This window comes from Camelus ferus, chromosome 29 (genome assembly GCF_009834535.1).
Source record: "Camelus ferus isolate YT-003-E chromosome 29, BCGSAC_Cfer_1.0, whole genome shotgun sequence".
Taxonomy (NCBI): Eukaryota; Metazoa; Chordata; class Mammalia; order Artiodactyla; family Camelidae; genus Camelus; species Camelus ferus.
The window spans coordinates 4369086-4393710 of NC_045724.1; the positions used below are offsets into that span (position 1 = coordinate 4369086).

A 24625-nucleotide genomic window follows, 5' to 3' on the forward strand; every position below is an offset into this window, starting at 1 on the left:
TAGGCAAAACTGTGAAGGAGTTCGAGTCCATCTGGGAGATCCCAACACGCAGACCACTGACTCTTTTGTAGCGTGTTGACATTCTTCCGTCAGACTTGATTCCCATGGAAACTCGTCATGTAAAAAAGTTCTACTAAACAGTAAATGACTTAAAAAAATTATCCTCTGAGGGGGGTTTACATTTCAAGGGGTATAAGAAACCTCAACATAAAGGATTTAATATTCTTCAGTAAATTTGAAATAAAAACAACTTGTGGTAGTTAGTCAAGAGCCTGGAATTTATTTTCTAAATAAAGAGTGTAAACAGTGTAATCTCATTCTGTGGCTCACATACACAAGTTCAAAGTTTGTCTCACTGTCTTTATTGGGGTTGAATCCAGTTTAAGTTATAAATACAGAATGCTTAACAGATATACATCCAATACACGTGGGAAAGGAAAGATATCTACACTGGCAATTACAACACTTCAACCTTTTCAAAAGATAACACCTTTAGGTAACACTTAGACCTTTTGCCTCTAAGAGGTAACTTAGCAGACAGTCTTCAAGGAAATCAGTGCTGTGTGGACTTCTCTAGACGGCTAAAGTCCTATGTGCAGCGGAGGACCAGTGGAATACTGCAGCAGAAACCGTAAATTACAAAGTGGTAACCTTCCTACAGGGTCATTAGAATCCCCATCCTGTACACCCCTCCAGACATAGCAACTCACTCTCTCTGAGGAAACAGACTTCTTTCTCTAACAAGGATATTTCACAACATGTCTTTCTGAACTAAAGAAATACCTTCCCATTCAACACTGGTATTTTTAAAACCGTTAGAACTTCTGGTTGCTTACCCAGGTAAATTTAACAAGTATCCCTTAAAAAAAATTTTTTTTTCAAGAGATAACTTGCATTTTACTTGTTACATGAACTTATACAGCACATTTGATTGCAAGCAGCAAGATAATTACCAAAGATCCAAAATAAAGTTTTTTTTAAATATTCAAACAATTATATATTCACTACATGTCAGTCTCCTGCAAGACCTCCAACTAGACACTGTGAAGGGGAAACAGAAGCAAACCTCATCTTATGCAGCCACGTACATCATTATTCCACAATGGACAGATAATTGGTTATTTTGTCAAGAAAACTACCAAAGAATACTTTCAATTATTAAAATCTACAACCCAAGGAAGAGAGGTATCTGAAACAAATCATCGAAGCTAAGGAGACTCAGCTAAACTCTCAGAAGGTGATAGAAGTGTAGCATGTGTTTCAAGTCTTAAATGTGGTTATTAAGTTAATGCTTAGTCTCACTCTTTTCTGTACCAGAAAGAGCAAAAGGGGTTCCCCCTCCCTCCTTCACCAAAAGCAAACAGAAATATACAAGAGATGATAGGTCAAAGTGGATATGAAGAGCCAACTTACAGGATTACTTGAGAGATGGAGGGGCTTGTGTAAAAGGGGAGATGGGCGTTGCCATGGAAACGGGCTGAAGGGTTTGTGGACTGATTATAATGTATGCGATTCAAGTCATTTTCCCCCACCGACTGACAGAACAATGACCTTCACAGGACTGCTCCCTGCTCTGCTGCCAAAACACAGGGCAAAATTAGGCAACCTGTCCCTCATGCCCTTGGGGAGCTCTGCCTGCACTGGTACCCTGCAATCTGCTAGTTTCAGACCATGTTAATGCCACAAATCGGCAGCCATTGTGTCTGATCAATTATCTGCCAGTTTATCATTAACATTATTGAGTAAATGCTAGACAGCATAAGTCATTAAAGTTTAAATAGCCATTTATATCCTGGGGAATCCCTCACCAGGATTGTATTGAGTTATCTTGAGCTGTGGGGTGGATGCTTTAATTCACTACATTCCACCCCCCTATAGCTCTCATTTTGTTCCTTTCATTAAAGGTGTCATGCCACGAGAATCAGCAACACAACCCACATGAAAATTCATCTTAAAAGAAAATACCTACTTTCTATGGTTTGGAATGATGTCAAGATATTAAGCTGAGTCACTTGTTTGGAAAAACGTATCACAATCGTATCGCCCTGGGAATGAGTTTAAGTTTTTCACCAAACATGGCTGAGAGTCGTGACCGATCAGTTTCCAGGGCGAGGGAACACGTTTAATACACCCTGGGGTTTGCAGCGGGCGCCCCGTTGTCACGCGGCTTGAAGCAGATATATTTCATGGGTTTTAAGACGCATCAAACGACATTTACCGCTCGGATGCCAGAGTGCAAATCCGACACAGATGACTTCAGTTAGTTTGATATAAAAGATCGGATCTTCGTGCACTGAAGCTGATAGCGCAACGGCCCCCGGAAATGAGCATCCTAGGAAAGACCTGCTGGTAGGGATGTTTGTGTTTGTTTTGTTTTCTCTCCGCAGACATGTTTGGGGTGGGCTGCCGGGGACAACTTTCAGTGGAAAGAGGCTCTCACTGTTCGGCCCTTCAGAGGCTGCGGTGGACGGTGATTGCTCAACAGAAAAGCTGCCGCTTCGCCCTCCCCTGTGCACATGAGGGTTCGGAATGTGGCCAGCTGTTGAGGAAGAAAGAAAAGCTGGCTTTAGCATAGATGGTTACACTGATATTAATGAACTGCATTGCACAGAAAGTTAAGAAGCCTGTGATGGGCCTCACTCCCCCGTTCCTGGGGGTGAGGGGGTGGGGATGTAGCTCCGGGGCAGAGCACGTGCCTAGCAAGCATGAGGTCCTGGGTTCAATCCCCAACAACTCCATTAAAAATAAATAAATAAAACCTAATTACCTCCCCCACCAAAAAAAAAAAAAAAATAAAGTATACACTGCTGTATGTCAATTATATCTCAATAAAACTGGAAGAAAAAAAAAAAGAATGATTTCAAAAAAAAAAAAAAGAAGAAAGAAACCTATAACCTTTCTTCTACCATGAACTAAAAATATTTCAATGAAGATGTTCTAAGTTATAGATCATACATCATAAAGCAACTCTTCCGCTAAATTCTTACCACTATACAAACACCTGTGGGTTCAAAAATTAAGTATATAAGCATTCTTCATTTGAAGATCAAAGTAGTAAGAGGAAACAACATTCAGAATGTGGCTTAAAGAGCATATAGCTAGACTGAAAAAAGAAGATGTGGTGTAGATGTACAATGGAATATTACTCAGCCATAAAAAAGAATGACAAAATGCCATTTGCAGCAACGTGGATAGACCAAGAGATTATCATATTAAGTGAAGTAAGTCAGACAGAGAGAGACAAACATCATATGCTTATATGTGGAATCTAAAAAATGGTGACACATATCTTATTTACAAACAAAAAAGACTTATGGTCATAGAAAACAAACTGTGGTTAGCAAAGGAGAAAGGGTAGGGGGGGGATAAATTAGGACTTTAGGATTAACAGGTACACATCACTATATATAAAATGGATAAACAACAAGGACCTACCGCATAGCACAAGGAACTATATTCAATTTCTTGTATTAACATATAAAGGAAAGGAATCTGAAAAAAAATGTTTGTATGTATATGTGTACCTGAATTGCTTTACTGTACACCTGAAACTAATACTGTAAGTCAACTACACGTCAATAAAAAACAAAATCTAAAAAATAAATAGAGAGCACATATCTGGAAATCAGAGAATGTCACTACAAAGGCAGAATGGGACAGTGCACAGGGCTTCCCAAGCTGAGGCCCAGTCCTGGTGCTGCGTCCGGCCATCTGTGTGACCTTGGGAAGATCTTTTATTGTCTCTAGTCTCCAGTTTCCTCATCTATGAAGTGATAAGGATTTGATTACCTCAATAGCTGTCCTCCAGCTCTTGGAATTACACTGAACACTTACAAGCACCCCAATATAACATGACCCAAATTTTCACAGGAACCATGTGGTATTCATCCTGTATAATTTTCATCTTTTGTGCATTGTTTTCCTTAAACAATGATTTTTCTTCACTATATTTGTGCCTTGTAAATGACTAACTATGGAAAAAGCCTAGGCCCCTTCAACAACTGATAATATTTAAACACAATTTAAGTGACACAGGTTTACTTATCATCACAAGGGCCTCCTTTCATGATCACACACACAAAATACTACTTACTTATCTTACAAATTTCATGTAATACACGAAGTATCAAGAAAATAGAAATTAACTAGTAATCACATCACAAAACATAACCACTGTTAGCATTAGGGAGTGTATCTTTCCAGATGCTTCTCTATGTATAAACACACATGCACATGTGCCCCTGCACCCATTTGACACATTTTATTGCAAATTAAGCTCAACAATATGTACTCTTTTGAAACCTTATTTTTTCACTTAATATATATCCTTCGCACATCAACGCATATAAATCTGTCACTATTTTTAATTGCTAATAAGTGTTTTATTATAAGCATGTTTTATAAATTATTTAGTGATTTCTTAATGATTTAATATATTTTTTTTTAAGATTTGCCACAGGTCTATAGTAGTAAAATGAAGACGGGGGCAAATTACCAGAATAATTCTACTGTCTCAAAAACGTTAGCCAAAAACATACTGCCAATCAAGGAAGTTTTTGGCGTTTGCTTTGCTGTTTTGAGTGAGCATAAATGATTAAATTGTGGAGAATGAGAGCCTCCATCCCCTAAGCTTTCCTAGTCACCTCATCGAAGAGTCAAGGAAATTCAGACTAGGACACATCCATTACGTTTCCATCATCATCATTTAACCGAAGCCTAATATTTCTCTTCCAGTACTAGCCAGGGTGGGAGGCAGAGGTGATGGAGGTCCTTCACGATAAACAGGCAATGGTTTACAACCACGCTCTTTGGAGATAAGTTCAGGCATGATATACAAGCAGCCATGTGATATTTTGAGGTGTCTCATAAGAGTATAGAAACGGGAAGGATAAGGACAAATATTCACAACTTGCATGACTCGTGTCTCATTAGACTGGATCATGATGGCTAAAGCCAGACAGCACTTTAAGTAAATCTCTGACAAAGTCGAGTAGAAGAGGCTGATAAATTCTAACCTCCGGAGCCACAGGGAAGACACCCAGCCTTCTGCAGATCATGGTAATCCAGGTCTGTCTGGAGCGGCCGCTCCTGGTGGTTGTGCAGAAACCCTGAGTCCCAAATTAGGGCACTGACTCACCAGTCTCCCCAAGCACAGCTAGCCTCCCAGGCAAACTGCTGACTCCTCTAAAGATCTTGGGTTTCTGAAGCCCCTCACCCCTTGGACTCCTCTGTAAGCTGATCATGGCACCCTCCCTCTGCATCACCTTAGCCTCACTGGTCTAGCACTGGAGCGTGTTCAGGATCTTTCCCTGACCAGCCTGCCCATTTTGGTAAGAGTCTGAACTGTCCTGATGTCTCAGCAAACCCCTTCCCCTTTTGGCTCCATACCTCCCTCTCGATCACTCAGCCTTGCTAGGTGGACCCATCACCTGCCAGGCCCCGCTTAAACTGGCTTCTCTTGGCTGTGGAGTTGTCCTCCGCCACTGCGCCAGCCTCAAAGTGCACATGCTCAACGAGCCCATGCCAGTCTCATACCAGCCCCTGGCCTCATTCAGGGAGTAAATCTGTCCCTCTGCCCCTAAGGGTGACCCAGCACCTCCCCAGCTCCTGGGTAGAATCTCCCCAGCTCGGTGTGAAGGCTGGGGTAGGTATGACCTGTTGTGCTGTTTTCTTTGGCTCTAATACTGAAAGTTTAAATTTCTACTGTAGTAACCCCAGTAAGCAGAAATACCCTTTCTAACAGCTTTGATTAGTTGAGAAATAATAAAAATGAGCTCTCACTTATGGAACACGGTGAGCCAGGTACTATGCTAAGTATGTTACATCCCATATCTCATGTAACCCCCCAAACAAGCCTTTCAACAATGCACTACTATCCCCATTTAAAGATGAACTTGAGGGGTCGCTGGGAAGTTTCCATCAATGAGCCATCTCGAACAGACTCACAGACACAGAAAACAAACTTATGGTTACCAGGGGGGAAGGGGAGGGTGGGAAGGGAAAAACTAGGAGTTAGAGATTAGCAGATACACACTACTGTATATAAAACAGATAAACAACAAGGTCCTACTGTATAGCATAGGGGCCTATATTCAATATCTTGTAATAGCCTATAATGAAAAAGAATATGAAAAGGAATATATATATGTACAACTGAATAACTATGCTGTACACTAGAAATTAACACAACATTGTAAACTGACTATACTTCAATAAAAAAGAAAGGAAGAAAAAAAAGCCATCTGGCAAATAAGCCATGCACTTAATCACAGAATACTGCATCTCTAACAATTTTTCTCTTTTCTCTTTCTTTTCTTTCTTTCTTTCTTTTCTTTTTTTTTTTTTTTTTTTTTTTGCCATTTCCCCCTAATTTCTTCTTATTGACTGTTTATTATGGAAACTTTCAGACCTACACAAAGGTAAACAGAGCAGTGTAAATAACCATCACCCAGCTTCAGCAGCCACAAGCACATGGCCAATTTTGTTTCATCCACATTCTCACCTATCCTCTCTCTCCCCCTCCCATCCTGCCCAAACTGCATTATTTTGAAGCAAAGTCCAAATATCGTATCATTTCAGGTGTAAACATCTCTCTAAAATATATAACATTTCTAATCCTGATCCTATTAAGGTCCTAAAACAAACTTGTGAGAGTGGCTCCTAAGTCTCCTGACCACCCAGTTCCAACTAATCCTTCTAGATTATCTCCTAATCCTTCCACACACAGGTCCCACTCTAAGCCAGTTTTGTGAAGGGCAGTCCCAGAGCATCTGAAAGAAAAGGGGCTGTAGTCTATGTCTTGACTGTAACAGATATCGCATGGTCATATACAGTAACCAAAATCGTTCACCACACACTACACGTCATGACTTTTATTGTATGCAAATATTGCAATAAACCAAAAGGAGAATTTTTTTTAGAAAAACAAAAAAAGAGCACAGAATTAAAGCCAAATATTGTGCCCACTGAATTTCTGTAGATGAGTAAGCCAATTTAGATAATCTGGGATAAACCAGAGAGACCTGGCAAGAAAAGTCAGCCTTCCAGAAAGTGACAGACCTGTTACTGGAAGTATCAAAACCCAGTGTATCTGTTTACTGGCCTGGCAGTTAAACCAGGCATTTCAGTAAATGACTCTGGGGAGAAAAATGGACTTGACTCAAGAGAAAGAAAATGGAAACCATCTGATTTTCCCTTTAGGTCAAACAGTGACTTGGCAAGAAATAGCAGCAGAAAAAAATGTAGAAAAAAATTGGCACCAACTTACTGAAAAGAGGATTTCATCTTCACAGCTAATGACATTATATAGGGGCATTGGAAATCAATAAAGCAATGTTTCCCAATGACTTCAAAAATAAAGAGGTGCCAAAATTGGGGTTAAAATTTATCATTTAGAAAGTAACACTTGTCAGTGGTATACACAGAAGACATTTTCATTTTACTTTATATAAAAGAACTAAGCAATCAAATAGCACAGGGAACTATATTCGATATCTTATAATAGCCTATAATGAAAAAAATAATATGAAAATGAATATATATTTATGTCTAACTGAATCACTATGCTGTACACCAGAAATGAACACAACATTGTAAATCGATTATACTTCAATTTAAAAAAAAATAAAAATAATCTTATCCACCCTCTCATGTTTTGGACTTTTTAAATATATATTTTTTTATTTTAGGACAGTTTTAGATTTGCAGAATTATTGCCAAGATAGTATAATTAGTTCTCATATACCCCACACTGTTTCTCCTATTATTAACATCTTGCATTAGTATGGTACATTTTTCATAATTAACAAAACAATATTAATGTGTTATCATTAACAGAAGCTCACCCTTTTTTCAGATTTTCTTTGTTTTACCTAGTATCTTTCTCTGTTCCAGGATCCCACCAGGAAACAGCATGATATTTAGTTTTGATATCTCCTCGAGAATTTCCTGATTATGAGTTTCTCAGGCTTACCCTGTTTTTGGTGACCTTGACCGTTCTGAGGACTACTGATCAGGTATTTTGTAGACTGTCCCTCAACTGGGCATTGTCTGATGTTTTCCTCATGGTTAGAATGCGACTGAACTTCTAAAATACCTTTTGCTTCCTTCTTTAACTCTTAAAAATCACCATAACATCATATCATAATAATATGGATTATTACTCAGATAATCATTCAATCTGGTTTAAAATAAAAATTCCTGAAATCTACAGTAGATTTAAATGAATGTTTCAAAGTGAATTACCAGTCACATTAACGCTCTAAAATACAACTATTATTTTATATACTCTACTGTATAAAAACCACATTAATAACATTAATTAATTGAGCTTCAAATAAGATGCAATAATGAATCTACAGCTAGGCAGTCATAATTCCAAAAATTGCAGGGAGTTATTTTTTGCTAGGGTAATTTATGCATTTTATGGAACTAAATTATGTATTTTGATATAGTTTCTTCTAAATTACAGGCGGATTGAAAAAAAAAAAAGTTATTTTCCAAGTGGCTTTAAGGAATGAAGATAGACTTGAAATATGAGGAAAAACATGATCCCCTCATCATTACTACCTAGATGTTATAATTTATTAGCTCTTACTATTAACCTGTTCAAATCTAACAGAGGAATGTAAAAGTACACAGTTTAGCACATAAAGGAGAGAAAAATGAACCCCACTGATAAAGCCCCTGGACCCGTGACAGGTCATTTTCTCCTGGTGCAACTCACCTTACTGATGATGGAAAAAATTCACAGGAATTTCCGGGTCAGTCAAGTTCTGGATTTCCACCCAGACTTTTATAAAATATTTTAGTAAGTAGGTCCCAGATTATCACTTGTCTTTCACCCTAAAGACAAGGTGGACAGAAGTTGGCTGTGTTCAGCACCCCGGGGGGAAGTGCTACCTGACACGACCTTGACAAAGGTGAACCAGCTCTAGTCTTCGATGGGGGGGAAGATATAAACAGCGAGACAGATGGGCCAGCCCAGAACAGAAGTACTTTATTAGGTGCAAAAATTACTAGGCTCTGTGCTTGTTCAGATTTCATAGCACATAATTCGAAAAGGAAAACAAAACCAAAACCAAACCCTATTAGGCACAATATCCCAGAGAGCACAGCACCCCAGACGCACAGCATCCCAGAGCCCACGGCACCCCAAAGCCCACAGCATCCCAGAGCCCACAGCATCCCAGAGCCCACAGCACCCCAGAGCGCACAGCACCCCAGAGCCCACGGCACCCCAAAGCCCACGGCATCCCAGAGCCCACAGCACCCCAGAGCCCACAGCATCCCAGAGCCCACGGCACCCCAGAGCATACAGCATCCACCTGGCAGACTGGCTAATCACATGGTGGGTGCAGAGCTCTGACCAGAGCTTCTGGGCATCAAAGACATCCTGAGCCTGCAGACTGCTTGGCCGGCCGACTGCGGGGGCTCTGTGAGCATTTATCAGAAAAACGAGTAAGGAAACTTCGTCCCAAGAAGAGCACAGGTGGCCACCCACAGCCTCTTAGCAGATGCCTAAAGCCCTTCTTCAAGCAGCCTCACAAAAGGTTTGTCAATAAAGCCCAGAGATCAGACCGGCTTCTTAAACTTAGCAGGCACACGCGTGTCTAAGCCCGCTACCGCTCTCACTGCTCACTTTCTGACGTAAAATCCGTAGAAGCAGGTCCAGGGATGGAGGTCACAAAGGAGAATTTCACCTTCTGAGAGGAGCCTTGCTCCTGATCTCCCCATTTGTACCCCAGCCTGTTAATATCTCAGACCAAACCAAAGAAAACAGAAGCAAACGTGTGCAGCCCTAAAAGTGGTTTCACTCGCATCAGTGATGTATGCGCATTACATTTCTAAGAGATGGGAAAGAAATCATCTAATCATAGAAGGTGCAATGAAAAAGAGACATAAATCTCATCTGGTCCAACCCCCCATCTGATTAATGAAAGGAAAACACAGGCTTTACAACACAGCAGAAATTAAAAGGGCAGGGTTTTAAAAAACAAACAAGATTCGGCCAAGTTTCCCCTAGTGAATCAGGATCGACGTGGAAGAAACGACGTACCTGTTGAGAGCTGATACTTATAGGCTGTTTTAAAACGATCCACGTGACGCTCTCTAGAAGAGGCGGGACTGTAAGGGAACCAGGATACGTCCAGTAATCCCAGGATGGAGGAAGCAGAGATAACGGGTCAAAATTCGTGAATCGAGTTTGTTTACCCTGAGGAAGAAAAGAGAACTCCCACCAATTACAACAGGGAAGCTTTACACAGACCTCAGAAAAACATACACCATGTTAATATTGTTTCATAGAATTCCTTAATGCATAGAATTATTTAGTATCTGCTTTTCATATCTTAAAAAAAAAGTATCTGCTTTAATCTAAAAATTTTAGATGAGGTAGTGTGTCACCTCGATTGAGTTGAGAAGCACAAGATTTATTACACGTAAGTGGTTTTTTATAAGTGTTGCAACTAAATGCTTATTCTGCAAAACGTCAACAAAAGAAACTAACTCTGCATAAATTTGTTAGTGATTTTAGATCAGTTAAGACCCCTTCATAATTTTCAAGAGATAAATGGTAATAAATTACTTCTGCTCTGTTGGTCAAGTATGTTCCAACCCTGCTTCAAAGCAGGCAGCATATGCTATGTCTAAGTTTTTTAAAAGCAGAGAAGAGAATTCAGGAGAAATCAAGGAATATATTAGTTACTAATAAAGAGAAATTAATTTTACCTTTTCTTTAATCAACTCCAAAATGTCAGTAATCTTTTGAAGCTGAGAATTATGTTCACCAACCTGAAAACAGGAAATTTCAGAAGACATGGTTACTGGAGAAGATCAAGTCTGAATCACTTCATTTAGTCACTGTTTTTAAATTCTTTCATTGAAAAACCTAAGCCAGCGCAGAACAAGCAGTGATTGTTCTACACCGAGGCTGCCTTTCACCTGCCAGCCTTATCGCGCCAGAAAAATCTAAACAGGATAATGTTACAGGGCTCCCTGGCTGAACTACAACTTTGATTCCAAAACTAGCAGTAACCACTTCATACTTCTTCTGCTTTATGAACAGTTAGGATGCAGGTTAACTTGGGAGAAGCCTTGCTGAGGAAACTCTTACCCTGACACCTGCACTGTTAAACCAGACGTGACTTTCAGACCCTAGATCCACACCGACCATTGTGACATCAAAACATTAACAGAAAACATCACCTAGTTTCAGCCTAAAATGGTTTGAGGTCTTGAATCAAGGTGCTATATCATCATGAGGAGAATCCTTTAGAAAAAAAAAAAATATATATATATATATGTGTTTTCTTTTTCCATGATTAGGGGTGTCCTGAATCTACCTGAAGGTTTTAAGTCCTTCAGGACTAAAGTATAATCTCTTGCCCCACTTGGATCCCACAGCTACCACCAGACTGGTGACCAAAGGGAAGGACTGCGGCCACGCATGCCAGTCCCCACTCTGCCCCAAGCCTCCCCCAGTCCCAGTGCAGCAAGTTACATCACACGCACAGTCGGTGGCATAAGGGAAGCGCACGCCCTAAAGAATGTGGTCGCAGTGGGAGCTGAGCGGCCCCACCCACCCTCAGATGTTACAATAGTGATTCCTGTCTGACCACATGTGAATATCTGACAAAGGGAAATATAACAAAGTCTTTAAAAAATGCTCGGTGCCTTTGGGACAACAAACCACTGTGGTCAAACTAGTGCTTCAAGCGTTGGGAACTTGAACCTTACCCTGTCCTGTATCTCCAAACATTGAGCAATCAGGAAGAGTCTATTAAACAGAGTTGCTTCTCAAGATCTCAGCTGTTACTCCTGCTTCTCTTGCTGTTGCTGCCGCATTTGCTATTCTCATAAAAGCAATCAATGGACAATAAAAGGAACCATAAGACAATGCCCCTGGGGGAGTATTGGACCATCAGATGAATTATAAATTAATATATCATATTTTAATATTTATGTCAAAAGAAAACATTAAACCTAGAACTAGTGTACTATTTAAAAATGGTAGAATGTCTACTCCATCGCTGAAACTCTTGATCCAACCTGGTTGACTAGTTATTCAATGAGATCCATGGCTTCTCACCTGTAAAAATACTCCCAAGACAGCTAATCCATCCGGCTCGTGAGCTGCCTCAACAAAGCTGGGGTATTTGTCTGAATTCCAGTGAACGATGTGGAGCTGATTGCAGAGGAACACAAATAACTTAAATGTTAATTTTTTTAAAAAATCCTTAAAAACATAAAGGCAAATGAAATATTTATATAGATGTTCTGGCGCTGTGCACTTACAGGTAAAATGTATCCTTCACAAGAACCTTGAGCAGAATCTTCCTGTTTGCTTTTGTCTAGAAACTACAGCACACGCAGTGAAGAGTGAGTCACTTAGCTAGTCTGCAGAGGACTGTGTTGAGCTCTGCGTCACTAGAACTCTCTGGAGCGCCCAGCCATTGCTCCCAAGTGAGTTGGGCTCCTTCTCCGTGTCCACAGATGGGACCTCAAACATGCAGCCCTCAATCATCCCCCAGCTGGCGGCAGAGGCTGACGCATGAGCTCAGGCTCACAGGCAGGCAGAGAAGTCAACCCTGCACAGCAGATGTACCAGGGACAGTCCTGCTGCTGAGGACAGTGCCAGTTTTTCCTGAAACTGCCCAGTCCTGTGTTCACTACTGTAGTTTAAGACTCTTTATGGCTTGAAAATGCAAATTCTCCTGAAGGGTAATCTTCACCCATTTTCTACCTTCTAGGAGAATGTTCTGATCCTTTGCTGATCCTTTTCAAGTTTTAACAGGGAAAAGAGGCTTCCGGGTCTTGCAGCCAGAGGTGTCTGTGAAAGAAAATGAGAGGCAGCTGGTGCTGCCGGCAAGGAGAAGAGGGAAAAAAGGGAGAGACGAGGAGATGAGGACCTGGAACCCTAGGAAACAGGCTGCTGCATCCACTTCACAACTCGACCCCACGCGTGTGGCCGTCTGCAAAAATCCAAACGTGTCCTAAAGTCCTACCAATGTATAGATAAACAACAAGGTCCTGCTGTAGAGCACAGGGAACTATATTCAATACCTTGTAATGGCCTATAAAGAAAAAGAATATGAAAAGGAATACATATATATATATATATGTACAACTGAGTAACTATGCTGTACACCAGAAATTAACACAACATTGTAAACTGACTCTATTTCTGTGAAAAAAATAATAATAAAACAAAACAATCGTACCATTGTAAACAATGCAGAATCTCAACTCACAAACAAGCGTGAAGGGTCGTAGAGTAAGAGTAAGGCAGAAAACCCCCCTTGGAGGGTCTGGTCTTCATTCCTGGTTACAGGAAGGACACTCGCAGATAGAAGCCACAGAGCAACGCGGGCACCCAAATGACGTGGCCAAAACCGTGACTCGGCCATGCTGTCCAAGGGTCCCACATGAGGGACGGATTTCAGATAGGATCTCCTTCAAATGAACCCTGTGCCACCTCAGGAGGAAACACTTGTTCATGAAACGATTCATGCACAGATCACCCTTCTAGCTGACTGTTACAGAGAGAATTCAGTATATTCAAGCGAATGCTTTTATCCCTTCCTTTAAATATAATTTCATGTCTTCATGTCTTCAGGCAACTAATAGGGGAGGATTTCTAGATAAATAATCAGTTTATCATAAACTGCGAATTATAAAACTACAAAACAGTGCCTCATCCACGAACAAGCAAGGAAGGCTGTGGGATATCCAGACAGAAAATACAAAAGTGGATTCTCGCGGTGCTGTGTTCTATGTGGACGTGAGATAGTTGGGGCAGCGGGTGGGGAATAAAACGTGAAAACACTGGATGATGAAACACAATGCATTTGGCTCACATGAGACCGAAAGGGAGGGGCAGGAAAGTACCTTAGAGTTGTTTGAAATGGCTCCACGCCAACACAGCAGCTGGCTTAGTAAGAGATGAGACCAAAGAGACAGACGTGAATGCCCTCTTGAAGTTCACGACCACAACTGATTAGAAAATGAAGGTGTAAGTAACCAAAGACACATGAAATCTACATATCCTTCCACTGGTTAGAAAACAAGTATTTGAAATATTACGGGAAGCGAAAGCAAGAAAAACCTTTTGTCTTGGTAAACAAGCCCTTCTCTCTCCCACACATCTTGCTTCAGTGGCGGCGATCACCTTCAGAGGAACTGATAGCACTTTTATTAGCATTTGTATTTGAACTAAGACTCAAACAAACAACATACTCACATTCCTAAGAGTGAGAGTCACAGTGATTTGAGCTGAATGACAAGAAGCCACTGCACACACGGAGATGATAAGATTCTCCCCTACTAGAAAACCATTTCTAAATAATAGTATTATTCAACTTTAGTATTTTTAAACTGCACACTATTGACACATAAAATTTGTTTCGTACCCTGAAAGTCGCCATTAATGTTGAAATCGTAATTTTACTACCAACTACATATTTAACACACTTATCAGGCATGAGCTGTCATCAGATAAAGTTGCAAATATGCAGTGGACTATTAGCCTACTTTTTGTAGATGCTAAACTCTTAGGATAAAGTCTTTCATGATTTAGATTAACTTTAATCTCTCTCTGTAATGTCACGAATCATTAGATTAGGCCCCGAATTCAATTCTTATATGTTACAGCTTTAAATGGTTTTTTTTTTTCATTTTTTTCTTCCCATTTTTTATTTTTTAAGAGCAAATAACTTGATGATAGTCCTGAAGTTAGGTACAAAATAGCTGAAAATGCTAAGTAATCCCTTAGGATCATTTCTATAGTCAAGTACAAAGGGATCCCTTTTTAAAAAGAATATTGAAATAATTTATCTTTCAGTTATTTGGGGGGGTCGGGGGAGATAATTAGGTTCTTTATTTATTTGCGGGTGATCATTAGGTTATGTATTTATTTATTTAAGTGGAGGGACTGGGGGTTGAACCCAGGACTTCGTCCATGCTAAGCAGGCACTCTACCACTGAGCTATACCCTCCCCCCAACACACAAAGGGATCTTTTTGAACTTGAAACCAAAGGCAAGGGATTCCCAAGTACCTCCATCTCCAGCCCTGACCTCTCGTTTAAACTCCAGGTTTCTACCTAATGGCCCACTTGAATGTGAGCCTAGAACAGCTTATATGCATCTCCAACTTAACATGTCTAAGCAGACAGTCCGTTCCTCTCTGCCATCTGCTCCTCCTTGGACTTCAACATCTCAGCAAATGGCACAGCCATCCTCACAGCTGCTCAAGCCCAAATCTTAGGAGTGATTCCTCTTTTTCCTTCTTTCAATCTTCACATCCTTCTCACTGGCAAGTCCCACTGATTTTACCTCCCAAGCACATCACAGGTCTGTCTAGCTCTCTCCACCTCCAGAACCCCATGGTACCCATCACCATCGCTCACCTGAACTGCTTTCATCACCTAGTTTGTCTCCCTGATTCTTCGTTTGCCCTACCTCTTCACCACGGAGCAGCCGGTTATATTCTCTAAAGTATAAAACAGAACATGCCGTTCCCCCGCTGGAAATCTTCCACTGTCTTTGTCCTGCTGCATGAAGGCTAAACTCCCAACTGCTCCCCAAGCCCCCCAAAGACTGACGTGGTGTGATCCCTGCCAGCCTCTCTAAAACATGGCTGACAACTTGTCTCCCATTCATTCCAAGCCTAGAAGCCAGCATCTGTCTCTTCTTGAACCGGGCAACCTCATTTCTGCCTGAGAGCATTTGTACCTGCTGTTCCCACTTACTGGAAAGATCTCTCTCGATGTCCTCGAGTGGCTTCTGGTCATTCAGTCTCAATTCACATATCAGCTCAGAGAGGACTTTCTTAATCACCTGGTCACTCTACTAGTTCTAGGAACTTGGTATTGTTCCTAGAACCTACCACACACGATTTATTTATTTGTTTACTGTTGACCTCAAATACCTACCGACCCTGACGTCTGAGGCAGACTTCCTTTTCCTCCATAACACTCCTATCTCAAGCCAAAACCACTGCCTCCTCCCCTCCCTCGCCCTCAACCCCAGTCAATCAACAAACCCCACTGAAGCTGCACATCCAGCCAGCCAGCCCTCCAACTGCATCACCATCTACTACCTGAAACTTCCCCCAAAGCCTTATCACGCCTGCTTCAACCCAGTCTATTCTCAAACTGTAGCTTGAATGATATGTTTCAAACTCAAACATGATCACTTTCTGATTCAAGACCATTCAGTAGCTTCGCATTATACTTGAACAAAGTCCACAATCCTTACCGTGACTTACCTTAGTAAGACCAGGCCCCTCCAGCCTCTCCGACTTTATCCCCAACAAGCCTCCCCTTTGTTCTCCATGCTCTGATCACACTGGCCATCCTGCTCTTCAGGTATGTGGCACTCCTGCCCATCCCCATCCTCACACCTGATTCTGTGCGGGTGTCTCTCCCCTTTGCCTGGCTCACTCCTGCTCCTCTTTCAGGTTTGGAGTTGAAGCCCTTTTCCTCTAGGAAGCCTTTCCTGACCCATCCCTTCCTCTTCCCAGCATCCTCTTCAGGATGAGCATGGGTAAGCAGGGCCAAGACGGGACACACTGGGATTTCAGTGAAGTCTTAAAGAATGAATGAATGAGTCAGTGAATGAATGAATGCGTGCATGAACAAATGAAATAAGAGACAGCCTTAAATACACCTTAAAGGACAATATGAAATTCCAGTCCAAGCTTTATCCACTTCAAGAAGGAAAAACCTACAAAGATGGCCCTTGCTCTGCAAGTCAGGACTCTGAGCCTCTAGCAAATTTCAGGACATGAGGACCCTTTTCAGGAAACCACTTGCCAACTCAGAGTCAATCTCCCTGAGAGTGTCCTTTCAAGTTTGTGAAGCCAGAAGGTGTAAGCCTAAAGCAGTGTGGCCAATTTTCCTGAGTGGCTTAGGAAAATTACAGGGCAATGGTCCAAAGCCAGCTCTTAATCCCCACAAAACTTTTTAGATTTGGAACATGTCGAATTGAGAACACAAAACTTTGGAAAGCAAACACGAAAGCTATTCAGTGGGTGATATAAACCGAGACACCATACAGAGTCAAGAGTCTCACCTCCTACATTCTTGGCATCTTTCATCCATCACTGAAGAGCACTTTGGGTGGACATTTCATTCCTCCACCCCGAGGAAAGAGCTGGGCCCACACCCTAAGCACCTGGCCTCAAACAGAAGGGATTTCGTAAGCAAGAAGGGTGTTTTGGTTGATAGCCTCAAGGAGCAGATATACATGTAAATGGAAAAATAAAACTGGAAAGAAGTCTGTTTGCTGGATCTCTCTGAACAGCAAGGCTGTGAAAGAGAGTCTCAACTCCACAGCTCAGTAATTATGAGAAAATGAAGAAAAACTCTACTTGCCTGGCAACACTGCTCTGCCTCGCCTAGACGACCCACAAGCCACATTGTGTTCACTTTGGTTGAGTCGGACAAAACTTCACTCTCATCTCATGGTAAAGCTGAGTGTTAGCAATATTTAATTGTATTAAAACTTGAAGTATATTATGGTTTGTCCTTTAACCAGAGGATTCGAAAAAGTAGAATATTATCAATGAATATAATCATGAGGAAAAGGAATAACTTCCCAGTGAAAAAAAAAAAGTCAATGAGCACTCTGTCGAATAACTAACAGAGACTCCACATTAATCCCTGGGATTGTAGAGGCAATGTAGACTTTAGGAGAGTCTGTGGCTTTCTTTTTTTTTTTCCCTAAGAGGAGCTTTGCCATTTACCATTACCTCCATAATATGGACTTTACATGAGATTAGTATGTATTTGTGTCCGAACTAAATATGTACACAGTTGGGACTAAAACAAACATTTCTTTCTCTCCGTTTCACTGGCTTTTCAGGAAATACAACAGATATTATAGAAAGAATATGTAATTTGGTGTCGGACAAACCTGGATTTCAACCCATCTCAAATGCATCCTACCTGAATGAATTACTTAATCTAAGTCTACAGTTTATTCATTTCTCTCTCTCTTTTTTTTTAGTGTTTTTTTTTTTATATGGGAGAGGTAATTTAGGTTTGTTTGTTTGTTTGTTTACTTATTTATTTTATTTTAAACAGAGGTCCTGGGGATTGAACCCAGGACCTTGTGCGTGCTAGCAAGCACTCTCCCACTGAGCTATATCCTCCCCCTATTCATTTCTAACATGGGCACCCTAAGCTCTAAGGCTCAGAAGGGCTGAATTTGTGGCTCTCATTTTGTTAAACTCTCATACTGATAGAATAAAACAATTTCACCCACTGAGATACCTAACTGGCATAGGATCTGTTTGGGGTCAAGGGAGTGTCCTCTGTGTCCCTGAAATCTCACCACATAGAAAAACTCGAAACCGTGGGTACATGTCTGCTGGCTCACCTCAGCGGCATATCTCACTCCATCCACCACGTGTTCAGAGCCGTGATCATCAGCGGATCCCCAGTGAAGGTGAAACTGGCGTAACCTGTAGCTTCCAGTGAGCGGACCCCCACGCAGAACTAAACATCAATACATTTTAAATTGTTAGCAAGAAAGAAAAAATGTACACATGCTGTCCCAACCCACAGCATCTCCCTGAATTACTCAACATGTCCATGGCCCCGAGGAGTTTTTTAGAAATGTGTCACTCAGTTTGCTGCCAGAAACACAACTGGTAGGTAAATGAGGAATAAAAACAAACATTTGAAAAGGTTAGAGAGCCCACATTACAGATTTTTATCAAATAACTGGGAAATCATAACAGACACACTGGTTAAAAAAGAAGTAGAAGAAATTAGGAGTTCATAACGGTGAAGAATGGCTCTGTTTAATGCAGGAGGTCAGCCTCTCTAAATAAGAACCTTGAACTTGGGAGGGCAGTCCTGCATCACGGTTAGTGAATTGGCTTCGGCATTGGAAGACCTGGGTTCACACTCTCTTTACCAACTGTGTGATCTTGCACAAACCTTTTAACCTTGAAGCTTCAGTTTTTCATGTCTATAACCTCAAGACAGTAACGCTACCTCCTCCTACACTGTTGTGAAAAGAGAACGAAAACTGAACGCAAAGCACTTACCACTGCCGGCCAGACAGCCAGCACGCTGGACATATTTGCCATTATTACTATTTTATTGCTGTTATCATTACTACAAAACCCGGCGAAGTAAGCATGTTTTTTATACTTGAATTCTATCTTCTTGAGGAAACATAAAATAGAGGACAAAATTAACTCTTTTTTAAAAAATCCATCACATCTTTGTCCCTTTGGCAGGGTATATTTTAGTACCTCGCCTCAACAAATATGATCTCTAAAAACCATGGCAATAGAATCATATGTTAAGTAAATAGAAAAGCTTCTTAATAGAAAATACAGCCCTAAACTGTCTCCTCCCAATTAATCTTTATTGGACATGCTTTAAAGGATATGGGAGGATAAGGAAGCATTGGATGCTGGTTACACCAAAAGCATTACTAATTGCTCATCAACACCCAATAGGATTAAGTGCTGGATTGGTGAGGTGCAGCCTTAACAATAGTTTGATTTAAATTACCCTCCTCTTCCTATCTCCAAATTTGGCAAGAATGATCCACCTTATATAAGAAGCAAAAGACGTTAAGAGGTATCACATGCAGTCTTCTACAAACAGCAAGAAAAAAAGGACAAGATAATACACTTGCCTAAGACACATCCCTCTTTGAGCTACATTGTAGGAGAAAGAGTAACACAGACTGCCAGCTGTCTGGACCAGTACAGCTGAACTCATTTCTCCCTGACTCAGTTTGACTCAGCTGAAGTTGAACACTAGTGATTAAGAATTGGTATAGCAGTCAGAGTCAGCAGACCTGGGAATACTCCCAGCTCAGCTACTAAATTCTGAGATCTTTCCAAACTCACTTAAGCCTCTATGGGCTTCAGCTTTCTTGTCTGTATTTGTGATTGTTTGTCTGTTTTTAATGGGGAGATTGGACTGGATGCTCCTTATCTTCTACAGTTCCCAAAACGTCATAAGGGGAAAAAAAATGGGAGCGAATGTAATAAAATTTGCTTGTAAGGTCGAATGGTTGGGGCTTCCTTGAGATTCATTTGGATCCAGATTTCTTTATGATAAATAAAGAACGCTATTTTCAAAGCCCTCTAAAAAATAAAAGTGAAGAGAAAACCATTTACACCAGACTCTAGAGCTCGCTCTTCTGTTACTCTGCCACAAACTGAAAATTTTACTGTTTTTTCTCCCACTGGACAATGTCCAAGAGGGCAGACACTGCCTGCTTGTGTCCCTGTGGGACCCGTCACCTAACACGGCAACTATCACAGAGGAGATCCACAGTAAATATACGATAAGTGAATGAATAAAATATTTGATTTGTATTTAAACAAACACTTTCAAAGATGATTCAGAGACAAGTAAATTTAAAAGGCACACTTCTCTAAGTGACTCCACATAGCACAGATGCAGTGGCATTCCAAATCAAAAGACATCAACAGCTCTTTTGTTTCTTTTTTCCCTTGCTGTTGCATAAAAAGACCTAAGCTGAACCTAAGGCATAAAGTCATGCCTTCATAGGTAAGAAGCAGATTAGAGAGCTGGAGTGATCAGTGTGGAACTGACTTTGGGAGAAGATGAAAGCCAGCTGGCTCAGGAGAAGAAAGTGATATCAAAAAACACACATTATTAGGGAAACATTCAAGAATAATGGTCTCTGGAAAGCCTGCTGTGAATCCAGGGTTTAAAGCCAGATCAGCACACCTTTGCTTAGTTAAGCAATGGAGATTGCCTTACTCTTTACATATCTGGACTCTACATTTGAGTGTTTCAACTGAAATCTCCAGCCTGGGACTATGAGATCAAATGTCTGATCATGAAGACCCTTCTCTTGGAGCAGTGCTGTTCTGAAAAAACACAGAGTGGGAAAGAGGAAGTCGAAATACCAAGGTTAATTTATCACTAACTTTGAGATGGTCTGTCGTAAAACAGCTCAACTATAGTATAAAATGAATAACGGTGACAAAATCATTTTTAATGAGAATGATTAAGTGTTTTGTTCAAGAGTTAAATTATTCTTCTTCCTTTCCAACTTAGATGAGTAAGTATATATTGTTGTTTCCATATCATGTTTGATACAAGTCATTATTTCTCCAAACTCATGCTTGGCCATACATATATAAAATAGTCCACGTATTCTTCCATTAAGATTTTTAAAAATCTATTCCAAATAATACTCTCATATAGGAAGTCTAGAGAGATTATGAAAACAGAGTTAAATGCCATTAAAGTTTGGAAAACTTTTAATAACTTAGGAAAAGGATGTCTGTCATTTGCCATATGCTACAAAAACCAACTAGAAATGTATGTGTTATTCTACTGAACTTGACTTTTTCATTGTCAGTAATTTGCTTACCCTACTCATTTCCAAATCTACAATATCATCAGCTACCTTAAATGATAAGCCAGGCTGGTGACAAAATCAGAAAAAAAAAATTAATTTGCAAGTCAACACCGTTTGTCTGTTCATGCACTGACTATCTCACTAGGATGCAAACTCTTTTAAAGTAGAAACAATCTTGTTCTCCTGTATCCCCAGTGCCTAGGAGAGTGCCTGGATCAAAAAACAAAAATGTTACTAAGATAAAGTAAGAAAGAGACATCACCTGCAGAAGCACTCCTGCACAAACTTTGTGTGTAAGGATGCTACTGAAGTGACCTGGGCACCACCAAAGGTGCTCATCCACAGAAAGGACACAGACAATTATTATTCATTATGATTTTTATTACTAGCCATTAATAATTATTGAGTATTTACTACATGCCAGGAACTATCTCATTTATTAAATCAAAAAAAGTAATACCACAGCCTTTAAAAATTAAATATTCAAACAATAAATAATCTACCAATGTTTAAACTACTAAGGTGTCAAACGGTAAATATTCATTGATTTCTGGTGGTTTGCAATTTTATTAGGGCTTCACCTATGTATACTAAGGCTTGCTGGACCGTTGTCCCAAATCATGGTATTTTCCATGTCCTCCAAGGAACATCATATCAAAAAAAAAAAAAACTTTCAAGTACCTACTGTGTGCCAGGCACCATGCACAGCAGATGAGCAAGACAGAGCTGCTGCTCACAAAGGAGCCTTTAGCTGAGCAGAAAGAACCAACTGGCAGTCACAATGCAGCGTGGGAAGCCCTGTGAAGGGACAGGTCTGGGATGCTACGGGAGGGGTGGCAGGGCCAGTCGGGTGAGATTCCCAAAGGGCTGGGATCCTGTCTGGGTTCTGAAAGACCAGAAGCTCAGGTCAGAACACCCTTGACTTTCCTCATCAGATTACTATTTCCCCTCCACAACAGCCAATAGTTCTTCCTGATGAATTTCTTCCTGCGTGAATCTCACATCCGCCTATCCCTTTTTAAAGGACTATTAAAAATCTGAAGGGTGGGTGACCACAGGTTAACCATTAGCTGTGCAGCGGCCCAGCCAAAGAAGCCCTGCCAGGATTATGGACCATGGACCATGAGAAAAGTTTCATGCCTCTGGTTTCTTGACTGGTAGGCTTCGGAGTTAGCTGTGATCAAAATGACTTCTTTTCAAAATGGAAATATTTTATTCAAAATAAAATGTCTGGCCACAGAAGTATCTTTGTGTTTTTTATAGTTTACCAAATAAAAAGAAAACTCAGAATAATGTATTTTAACTATGGTGGTATCTACTCTTTAACTAATTTAATCTCCCAGATCACCATGGAACATTCTCTTTGTTTATCTTGAGAAAAAAGAAAGAGAATCAGGACTTATATTTATGTAGCTTCTGGCTCAGAGGAAGACAAAGTACTTTATGGATATTTTCAATTAACCCTGGCAATTTCATTGTGATCTAGGTAGACGTGGGACCTTCACTCATGGGAAAGGACACACAGCAGCCATCACAGACACGGTGTCAAATCTGGAAACACAGATGAACTGATTCCACTGAAGAACCCAAGGTAGAGGAAAATGAAATAAAGAGAGGGAAAGAGAAGGAATAGGAGGGAGAGAGAAAAAGAGAGCAAGGAGATCCAAATCATCATGGGGCAAATGAGACTAAGAATTTTTTATGACTGAGATTTTTTATGAACAAGTTTTAGATGAAGCACAATCTGATCATTCCGTATCTGAAAGTAGGCATGGGTAAGCTCAGTCTGTTTGTCTGCTGAGATATCATAAACAGTGTCAAACTACCATAACGGGTGGTGTAAACTTTAGAAAACTTGGACTACTTCCACAATGTACCCATCACATCAACCGTATCTATTAACACAGATTCACAAAACGGAGGGCTTTGAAGGAAAGACAATTGAATACATGGAAAAAGTGAAGTTTGTCCTCCCCCAAAAAGGTGAAAATACCATGTGTTAAACTTTCCTTAGGCATTTTTACAATGTTCTGATGAAAATGGATCACTTTTATGAATTAAACAAATATGAAGAAGAAATGCAACAGGCTTCTAATTTTTGCTAACAACAGAGCATTACCTAAACACAAGATATTATTACTAAACTAAATTTGAGCTTAATGAATAAGTGAAAACTTTCTTCTAATTAAGGATTTTTATAATTTAACTATATTTTTCATTAATAGAATAAATACAGCATCATACTAATATGAGACTAAATAAAAAAATAATTTGTCAAAAGCCTTAAAGAGTGTTCCAAAATATGATTCTAATTGTTTCTGTCATCTTACTTTTAAACTTGATATTACCTATTCCTTGAGCAGGACATATGCTTGAAGAAAGAGTAAATGTTCATTTTAAAGAAATTCTCTTTTCTACATCATTCAGTTATTAAATTAACAAATAAACTAGGTTTTTTTGGTTGGTCGATTATTTATTCCCAGTGCGAAAGACATTATCCCATGAAGGAATCAAACAAAACTTCTATTATAAGCTCTAGCAAAATACTAATAAGGAGGGGAGGAAAGTATAGCTCAAGTCGTAGAGCACCTGCTTAGCGTGCACGAGGTCCTGGGTTCAATCCCCAGTGCTTCCATTAAGAAAAAAATTAAATAAGCAAATCTAATTACCTTCCCCTCTTAAAAAAAAAAAAAAAACTAAAAAAAAATACTAATTTGGAACATACAGTGCATAGGTATCTCAAACATGAAAGATAAGAACATGCCATCCAATTACCCAAGCCCCTCACCCCCAACAACAACAACAACAAAAAAGCCAACCTGATTTGTCCTCTGTGTCATCAAAGTCAACGCAGAAGGAATGGCCACTATTACTGATGATTTTGGCTGAGCTTGCGTCATACTTGATACTAAGAGGTCGGAGGGAAGAGTCATATTTCACTTCTTTGGTTTTAATCTCAATCGGAGACTGCTGATCCCCATCAGCAATAGGGAAAAATTGATTCCAATGAATAGGACCTTAAATATATAGGACAAAAGAAAAGGACTGAATAACTTACTGCATTCAACAAATATTTCTTGAGTGCCAAGCACTGCGCTTGAGATTGGAGAAAAAACAAAGGTTAATAAAACAAGATTTTTATCCTCAGCACTTTAACATCTAATTACTTTTTTTAAATTTTGTTTTGTTTTACAAGCTGAGTTGCTTTTCTTATAGGTTTGCCTTAATTCATCTTCAGAATTAAACTAATCCTGGCAG

General features: G+C 40.2%; 1 protein-coding gene across 1 annotated transcript in view; it reads right to left on the reverse strand.

Annotated features, from left to right (window-relative positions):
- Nucleotides 1-257: 257 nt before the first annotated feature.
- The window catches only part of CA13 (carbonic anhydrase 13), a 28907-nt gene continuing 4539 nt past the window's right edge, over nucleotides 258-24625 (reverse strand). The window contains exons 2-7 of the mRNA XM_006193942.3: nucleotides 24187-24384; nucleotides 18380-18498; nucleotides 12089-12184; nucleotides 10729-10791; nucleotides 10058-10213; nucleotides 258-2539 (exon numbers count right to left, since the gene is read on the reverse strand). Of these exons, the coding sequence (XP_006194004.1) occupies nucleotides 2420-2539; nucleotides 10058-10213; nucleotides 10729-10791; nucleotides 12089-12184; nucleotides 18380-18498; nucleotides 24187-24384 (752 nt within the window). The 3' untranslated portion in view covers nucleotides 258-2419. The remainder of the gene's footprint in view (nucleotides 2540-10057; nucleotides 10214-10728; nucleotides 10792-12088; nucleotides 12185-18379; nucleotides 18499-24186; nucleotides 24385-24625) is intronic.